We start from the raw sequence: 9,364 nt of genomic DNA on the forward strand, positions 1-9,364 counted from the left end.
ACCAATTTGATCATTGACATCGGCTCCTATTACACAGTGGCTAACTGGGAGAAATCAATAATCCTGTAAATATGAGGTCCCACTTGATAGTCAGGAATAACACACCCAATAAATGATATTGGTCAGTTGAAGATTGGTCTTTGAAAAAAAGTTTATTAATAACTAGTGTATTAGGGTTATATGGTATCATATAAACACTATCATAATGACAGGCATTTGTGTTCCAGTTTCAAACATTAGGAATATTTTAATTCAAGGCTGGATCCTTTGGAATTAGCTTTAGTAGAAACCACCCCTCCTTTAGCCCTACTTGGGCTGTTCTCCCTCCACTTACCAAATGGCTTTAGCCCTAATAGATAAGGCTGCTGGAGCTTCTCATGTCCTAAGAGCCTAGATGGTACAGTCCTGTGCTTAAATATTTTTTTAAATACTGTAAATAATTTAACAAATATATCTGTGGCTGACTGAAGCTGAAGTTTTCCAGGCGAACAATTGCCCTTAAATTGGTCCCACAATCATTGCTATTTCCCCGGTTAAGGCTGTGGGCGAAACTTCATTGTGGACACTTTGTATGAGTGATGATACCCCCTGCCTGTGCTCCAGTTAACACCATTGGCGTAGCTAGTGTGGTTACCACGCAGGTAAAGTCCATTCAGGTTGGAAAAATGGCAGCTGTTGTACCACCAGGCTCCTTGGTACATGTTTGAGCAGCTGGCAGTGGCGTGAGAGTCATTGTCTCTGTCCTTTGTACTGAATCCTTTATTTTTGTGACCAGACAAGGAGTCACCTGCAAGAGACAAGAATAGATTAAAGGGGACATAAAGGTACAGAAGCAATAAAAACTTAAACTGCACCCAGCCCTTACACTGTTGGCTGGTTTCCCATGCTGTGTACGGGAGCCCAGGGCTTTTTGCTCTTTAGGATGCCAACCTACCAGCTGCAAGGTAGACTTAATAGGGAACTGCTGATTGCAGTGTACCTAGAGGAATCCCATGCAGCTCACACATGGAATATATACAACATCCATAGTACCTTAGGACCCTAGTGCTGCAAGGAAGCACTGCTAACCACTGGACCACTGTGAAATACAGGATCATTGACTCTAACATCAATCTTATTGGACTCTTTGTGTTTTTATAACATACAGAATCACAGCTGAAATAATATTCCCCCAGAATCCCTTACATTTGGGGGTGGGGTATTTGTACCTGCATCTCCTCCTGTGAAACTCCCCAGACTCAGGGTGTAGCTCTGAGACTCCCCATCGATATGGAAGTTGCTGTATGTGGCGTGTGTGTGTTTGTCATCAAAATCAGTCAGATCAATTCGAAGCTGGAAATTCCCTGAACAGAGAAAGATGAGAGTAGAACAAATTAAGAATGACAAATTTTGGCAGTTTCTAGATGATGGACATACTGCTTTACCATTCCATTATTGTATATAGCATACCCACTAGCAAACACTTGCTAAACAGTTGTTTGTTACTCATATTAGCAGACAGATATTAGGACAAACTGATCAGAACTGGGGCACCCAATTAAGGTCAAAGTGCACCTAAGTATTATGAATTAAAGCTGAGTAAATACAAGGGATTCTAATGTCTTGACCCCACTCTCTATAAAGTAAGTCTAACCTACCCTCTTTTACCAAGATTGACTTGAGAGCATTTTGATGTACTGTGATCAACAATGACCCTCAAATCGTGCAAAATAAGGCAAGATGTCCCCTACCTGTGGCTGTAAGGAGATGGAGATTCTCATTCCCCAACCAAAACTCGCCATCTTGATGGCCAAAACCTTTCTTGTAAGAATTCCAACCACTGAAAAAATCGACAGAACCGTCCTTGCGTCTCTGAAATACCTGGGGAATAAACAGAAAGCATGCTAGCATATGGTTTTAAAAGTTCTAGGATTTTAACCTATGGGCTTCTGTTAGATGATACCAATGAAAAACTGATCCTCAACTTATGTTCCTGCAGAATATTATGCTCTAACAGCTATTGGCTGGGCAGTACCAACAAGAATTAGGTGATTGTGAACTTGTGAACAAGGACATTTTCAACTTTATTTATCCTTTAGAAACTATCTGCAAACCAAGACCCCAACTTACTATCCATCCTCCTCCATCAGTTTCCATATCACAGAGCACAGGCAGAGGAAGCCCATTAGGGGTGTATATAGTGTACCAGCCACTGATGGTACCTCCCTGATCAAGCCATTCCTTACAGTTTTGTGCAGCTGGGGAAACAAAACATAAGGATTGTCCATCATTTTCATCATTAGGAGATGACATGTTCTTCTGGGTTCCTTAGCAGATTATACCAATCAATATCAACAATAACTAATAATCATGTAACTACTGCATACTCACTTCCTGGTGCTGGAATACCTTGGTCTCCCTTGTCACCTAGAAAGGCAAATTACATGCAGTATCTACTGAGCTTCTTTAGAACAAATATGGCATCAATAATGCTTCTTTATTAATAAATTAAAGATTACAAATATTACAGGAGAAATAGGGTCTGCTTATTCACTGGACTATCCGATTTCTCAAATTCTCTGAAAGCCCCAAGACCCAATGTTATTGATTCCTTTTTGTATGTAAGGTAAGAGTAATCCAGATTGAATTCTTCTATAATCTAATTATAAGTTAAAAGAGTTCTGTATTAAGAGACAGGTCAACTCAAGGGGCCAAAGCCCAGTCAACATTGAGATAATTTTCTACCAGGCTGCCAAAAAAACTGTTCAGGGCATTTAAGAAGCAATGGCGCAACAGCTATTAAAAACCAAATAAATATATTGCACACTTCTCTAAAACAATGATTAGCTGAAGCCTTTCCCATTCTGAAGAGGAACTAGGTCTTTGTAAAGCTATACAGTAACTTTTACTCTGACCTTGGGAATACAATATCTCTTTATAAATCTCATTATATTTACATTGATGCCTACATTTTATTGGTATCTCTAGGTGGTACTCTAAAGAGTTGAACTTGATGTCTTACACAATTTAAGAACTTTTTTTAAATAGGCTCTTTACCTTTTTGTCCATTATTTCCTGGCTTTCCCATTTCTCCTGCAGATAAAAATATTTTATTAGGCCAAGGCATATTCTCGTAATGTCTGTTGGAACATGTGACCTCAGATGGTCCACTACTTAGGGGGAATATTTAATACTAATATAGATGTGGACGCCTACTTTGGTAGGACACACTGAAGACATACATTGGCCTAACATGTGCTGAAATATCCTAGAAGGATTGTCGAGCCCTAATTATGCACATGAGAGTTAAAGAGTGACCTTCATTTAGGATATGATAAGTGGAGGATGTTTATACGATTTAAAGTATGGGGCATCTAGACAATCCTGTTGAAGTAATCTTCTTCTTCTAGTTACTTAATGGAACTTGTTACTTTATTTACCTTTTATCCCAGTGGGTCCCATCTTACCAGGAATCCCAGGTGATCCCTTCTCTCCTGCAAAGTCATCATGGAAAAAGGTAATTTGTTTTCATTTTTTCCCAGCTCTCACTACTGTCAGTTATTGGACTGGGTTTTGGTGTAGAATGTAGAAGAATATCAATTACCTTTAGTTCCTGCAGGTCCAGTAGGTCCTTGTAATCCTGGTACTCCTGGGATTCCAGGACATCCTTGCAGAATAGTCAGCTTGTCTGAAGCTCCTACCCCAATGATTTTCACATCTGGTGGTGGAGTGAGCATAGAATGATTAGTATTATAAAGTGGGAGACCACACTTCAATACCATGGCATATGTAGCTTAGGAGAGAGAGTAGATGATAAATGAAACATTCAAACATATCAAGGGAATTAACAGTTCAGAAGAATAGCATTTTCCAGAAGTGAAATATAAGATACAACACAATGTTGTAGTGTAGAACATAAAGGAACATAGGTAACATAAGCTATGAGGTCTGTGTTACAAAGTAAAACTTCACCCAGTGGCTGGTGCTGTGAGGACATAACTCACCTGGGCAGGTATCCTCAGCATAGGAAAGGATGGCAGCCACCAGGAGAAAAAAGCTTTGTACACATCCAGTCATGATTCCTCTTGTAAGGCCCAAGTATCAGATGTGGGGGCACCCAGCCTTTTATAGCAGTGGGAGAGAACACTCTCTGGCTTCTGTCCAACCTCCAAAGACCCATTTAATTGGAACTGCGTCATCTCTGTGTCCTGAAGGATTTTCTGATGTGAGGAAACCTGCATTTCTCAACCGGAACCAGCTTGGTTACTGCCAGTTCCCACATCCGGTGCGGTTTCTGCTCAAGTTGTTGACTTGGTGGTTTTACAGTAACAATTAACTCTTCTTATTAAACCAATAGAATGCTGTGTCTGGATAAACAAGGGAAAATTTTATCTTTCATAATTTCACCAGAAAACTGACATCCATTGAATTTATGGCTCAGTTATGCCCCAAAGTTGTATGGTGCAAAATGCATACTTTTTGCTTAAAGTTAGACATAGTTCAAAAAATTGAGTTACAACCCCTCACACTCATCTACAGTATTGTGCCTCTCCAGGAGACCAACTTAAAGGGACAACAACTACTGGCACTGGTGAAGCCTTGGGTGTCATCTGGAGCTACAAAGCACCACTTTGGCTAGTGTGCAGTGTTGAACTGGGATGCCCACCAGAAAACATTAGGCTGAGGGCCCACTTTCCAAACCTCCTCTCCTCACTCAACCTCTTTATTCGCCTAGTATCTTTTCTCTGCATACTATACTCTATTCTTCCATTATTAAGCCTCTTGATTCCCATAAAGAAATAGGGAATGACCATGAACTAGGCCAAATAGGTAGAAGCAAGGCCCCCCAGGAGTTTTCCTGGTATCCAGGTGGGCCAGTCTGACACTGCTAGTCTGAAACTTAAAGCCCTTGATAGAGGATGGAGATCTTGGTGTCCTTGACTTCAATCTTTCCTATCTGGATCTGCAGCAGTGACCCAGAACGTTCTGATACCATCTTTCATTTCCTGGCTATGATAATGTGATTGATGGAGTCTATTGACCTGCTCTACAACCATCCAGCTGTACTTAATACATATAAGGACTAATGCTCTCATGTAATGTTATCTTGACCCCTGTGTTCTCCCACCCCAACTATCTATATGGGTTAACCCTCACTTAAACCATTTAAAGGTGATACATATTTCCTGCTGTTGGGTTGCTTAAACATTTCTAATTACATTAGTGTTGGTTTCTGTGTGAGAAAATCACTTCCTGGATCTACACAGAAGTGAGAGTGAATTGCACAACACCCATTGCTACAGGCTTGTGCCACATTGATGCAAAGTGCTTACTGTGAAACGCGTGACACTTTTTGTGCTGTGTCAAATCTTACACCACATGTTCCTGTATTGCTTTATGGCGCCAATTACTTAATCCTACTGGGCTGAATGTGTAGAATTTGTTAATTGCAGTCAGCTTTTTTTTTTGCTGAAGTTTGTGCAACTGATGAGGAAATTCTTAAATTCGAAGGCATTTTATACAAGTGTTACCCTGTAAATAATAATACCTAAATGATCACTGTAAAATGTATTCAACAATTGTACCTACTAACTTTGGAGATATCTAAGGTCTCCACCTTAACCCTAGGCATGGTCTGGATGTATCTTTGAGCAACTTGGCAGGTCATGTTGATTGGAGGTGGAGCCTACAATGTTATATGTTCTTCTACTGATCTTATTACATCTCTCTATTGGCCAGAATACACAGTGCTTTTCTTAAAGGAAACAGAAACCTAAGGTTACTGGGGGACTGAGTAGATAGGTGATCATTGTAATACACCCCCTATCCCTAGCCAGTGCCCCTCCTAAAAACACACATCATCCTTTCCTGACTTTCCAGGTATCATTCTCACTGATTCTAGCAGAGAACAATTGCAGCACAGAAATCTGCTCAAGAGCTTGTACATGTACCAAGAAGAAGGTGGGGACAATCCATTCTATCAGCCAGTGTACTTACAGCCAGTTAAACTATGACCCTCTCTCTAAGCTGGGCCCTTGAGGTGTGTTCCCTTGTGCAGCAATTGTGAGGGAAGCTGAACTGGAACTCTCAATATTCAAAGTGTGGAGACAAATAATAGGTGTCTGATTATTGAACATATTGAAAGTAGAAGCAGCTCTTCCCTTGAAGTAGCAGTAGTAAAAGTCTCAGAGGAGCATACATCAGTACCTTCCTCTGTAATTATCATACACTTGTTACCGTTTGCCCCTGTTAATCCTGTTGTTCCCTTGATCTTGATGTCAGGAGCCCCTTTTACTTTTGCATTGTCACATGCGAATGGAGGTCATCAACTTTCTGCTTAATGTCTACATTTCTCCATTTTTTTTGATTGACTGCCATGTACAGTACAGCCAATGGCATTGTATCAGGGCTCAGAGCACCTGTGATATAGTAGATATTTTGCTTGGGATTTTCAATATAGTTTGATTCAATGAATACCCACCAGCAATGAACATTGTCATTAACGTTTGAATAATTTACCTGTTTAACTAGTTTGGCATTAGGAACTTATATAATTAATATGGTGCTAGCACCTTCATATTCACTGCATGCCAATACATAATGGCAGCATTGGGTGTTCTATAATGATTATGGGTGACAGATTAACAGTGAATGACATTTTCTTGGCAGTTTCTATTGAAAAAGGTTTTCCAGGGGAAAAATGTAGGCCATTGTCAATATTGCCCTAAATAAGGTATTGTCTTTAAATATATAAAGCCTACGGCATGGTTTCACCTTGCTACTCATCTGGTCACTGCATCCCCAATTCACAACATGAATAATGATATAGCTATTCATAGCATTACATTAAATTACCAAGTGCCCAAGGTGTTACTGAAAGACTTCCTCCTAATCACTTAATAAGAACATATACTGTAATGCATCAAAGGAAAATTATACAAAAAAACAAGCAAAAGAACAATTGAATGCAATTGTTTAATTAACTGAGTAACTCTACATTCCAGTCTTTTCAGGCCCGGATTTGTGGTGAGGCTACAAAGGCAAGTGCCTAGGGTGGCAAAATTTTAGGGGCTGCATGCCGCCCAGTCACTTTGGGAGCGTAACGTTCCCCATCGATATGGTGTATGTGCTGGGGGTTTACACGCTAGAACCCCAAAGCCTTGGGGCACCGCGGATGGAAATTCAGGCTGTGTCTTTTAATCTACTTGCTAAACAAATATTTGTTTGTTAAGAAATATAAATTATGCTAGAAAACACTATAGATTTAGCCTGGGACTGTTACATGGTAGCTTCACTTCATTTATTACTTTCACATTCAGATCCTCACTGATTTTCTTTATCTCTTTCTTAATAAAGGAAAATACATTTTCCTAAATAATGTGCCGAATATCCCCCTCGGTGATCCTGATTTACGTACGACAGTCCCAGATAACAGGCCCCAATTGTGGATTCAGGAGGATAATTTGGGTATAACTGAGCATGTCCCAATCAGACAAGAGATGTGGCTTAATAACGCTATCTGTACCTTATAGACTTCATGGATATTAAAGGGATTTGGGGAGGAATTTATGAACATTTTAATTAACAAAACTTGAAAAGTCAACAAGAGGTAATGTTTAGTAAGATCTGCATATTGGTGAATTTGTGTAGTTATGTCCCTTCGCCAGAGCGCAACTTCACCAGGCGTAAGGGAGCGAATTACCGATGAGGAATCAGAAATTTTGGATTATGTACACCTAGAAGAATCTCTGTTGAGATAAAATCAACCACAACTAAGTCGGTAAATACTGTAAATCAGAGCTGTTAAATGCCCTTGAATGTTCTTTAACTGGGCTTTAACAAAGAAATAGCACATTAAAACAGAATGGACTGGCCAAGAAGCATCTCACAGTTTATAACGTGAAAACTTCATTGAAGTCTATGGGAAAAAAACTGGATCTGAACTTGGAGAAAACCTTTTTCTCCTCGCATTGAATCCTATATATGAGTTATCACAAAATAAACCAGGAGATAAACTTTTATCACTGAATTGATTCTGGCCCATTATTGGAACTATGGCATCATAACTGATTCACCAATGTATCCTATTTTGTTAATATTGTTAGCTAAGTGAAGAGGTCGAGGGGGGGAGTTTGGACTAAAAAAAAATTCAGCCACTGTCTTAGAGATGTATGCAATATTCTGTGGGGGGTAGGAGATCCCTACTGTCTAGGAAAGTTATGTCTCTTTGAACTCATCCCTGTGAAGGAATGTTAATGCTACTGGTGGGTCTGAGGCACACTTAAGAAAAGAAGATAAGAACAAGGGTGAGGGACCCCATGAATGAAGACTTAAATGAGTCTGAGACTAGTTCCCACTAGGAGTGCAAGACAGGTGTATGATGGCTTGTAAAATCATATCTTTGCTTTAGTGTGATTGCACACAATATGTTGTATTGACTCAATAGAGTAGGTAGGTAGATTAAAATCCATAGGAAGCACATGAGTTACATATCCCTAACATAAAATGTATTCTAAAACTATATTAAAATGAACAAAACACTGTAAGTAAACAATTTTACAATATTTAATTACTGAAACTCTAGTTAAACATGTAAGTAATTAAATATCAACACAAGAGAAAGACTGTAAATACCTATAGGATATGGGAAGTGTTTGGGAACATATCGTTCCATGAGTTGGTGCAGGATTCTTTCCATCTGAAATGCAGCTGATTTCTGTTTTGTTGAATTAGTAAATATAACCTTGGTTTCTACTCCAACTGTAAGAGTTGATGGCTCTCACATAGGGTTGCTACCTTTTAAAAAGGGGAATTCTGGCCAGAATCTCTTAGGGGGTGGCAGGTGAAGGGTGGGTTGGTGATATAAATGGCCGAATCATGGGGTGGATTCTGGACAATCAAAGAGAATGGGGAGGTGGAGCAGAAACTGAGGCAGATTAGGATTTAAAACGAACCAAAGGCAGAGTGAGAAGGTACCGGAAATGTACCATTATATTAACTTCTACACAGCAAGAAAGAAAAATTCCTGAATGTACGGATTATGATAGAAATTATATTTTACAGGTGATACCATAGACACAATGTCATGTGTTAATTTGGTCCCTCAAATACTTGGTTCTGTCTTTTTATTGTCTGAGTTTTAAAAACAAACACATGTTGCATTACTTTTAAAGAACTAATTTTTATCTCAGTTTATTGAGTGCATTTGTGTTAAAATGTCTTCATGATATCTGGAGCCACACAAACAGTTCCATATCTAAAATATAAAAAGGCAGGGTTGCATTTTTTTCAGAAAGGAAGTAGAGAAAAGTCTCTGTGTAACAGGAAATAAGCTACCCAATGACTTTTTTCCAACCAAGGCAGATTCAAACAAAATGACACACTG

General features: G+C 39.3%; 1 protein-coding gene across 1 annotated transcript; it reads right to left on the minus strand.

Moving 5' to 3' along the window:
* Window positions 1-133: 133 nt before the first annotated feature.
* LOC108699500 (ficolin-1-B-like) lies at window positions 134-4,085 on the minus strand. Its single transcript, XM_018231606.2, has 9 exons — window positions 3,984-4,085; window positions 3,584-3,697; window positions 3,420-3,473; window positions 3,037-3,072; window positions 2,371-2,406; window positions 2,110-2,237; window positions 1,731-1,860; window positions 1,209-1,343; window positions 134-787 (listed from the first exon to the last, which is right to left on the minus strand). The coding sequence occupies exons 1-9, from the start codon at window positions 4,054-4,056 to the stop codon at window positions 534-536; spliced, it is 960 nt and encodes a 319-aa protein (XP_018087095.1). The 5' UTR covers window positions 4,057-4,085; the 3' UTR covers window positions 134-533.
* Window positions 4,086-9,364: the final 5,279 nt, after the last annotated feature.

Source organism: Xenopus laevis, chromosome 8L (assembly GCF_017654675.1).
Source record: "Xenopus laevis strain J_2021 chromosome 8L, Xenopus_laevis_v10.1, whole genome shotgun sequence".
NCBI classification, from domain to species: domain Eukaryota; kingdom Metazoa; phylum Chordata; class Amphibia; order Anura; family Pipidae; genus Xenopus; species Xenopus laevis.

Bases quoted from the DNA above. Each gene is read 5' to 3' on its own strand.
- LOC108699500 (XM_018231606.2), bottom strand. From the start codon at position 4,056: ATGACTGGATGTGTACAAAGCTTTTTTCTCCTGGTGGCTGCCATCCTT. The intron at 2,238-2,370 runs GTGAGTATGCAG...TTGTTTCCCCAG, and splicing joins AGGTATTCCAGCACCAGGAA to CTGCACAAAACTGTAAGGAA. The intron at 1,344-1,730 runs GTAGGGGACATC...TTCTCTGTTCAG, and splicing joins CCATCTCCTTACAGCCACAG to GGAATTTCCAGCTTCGAATT.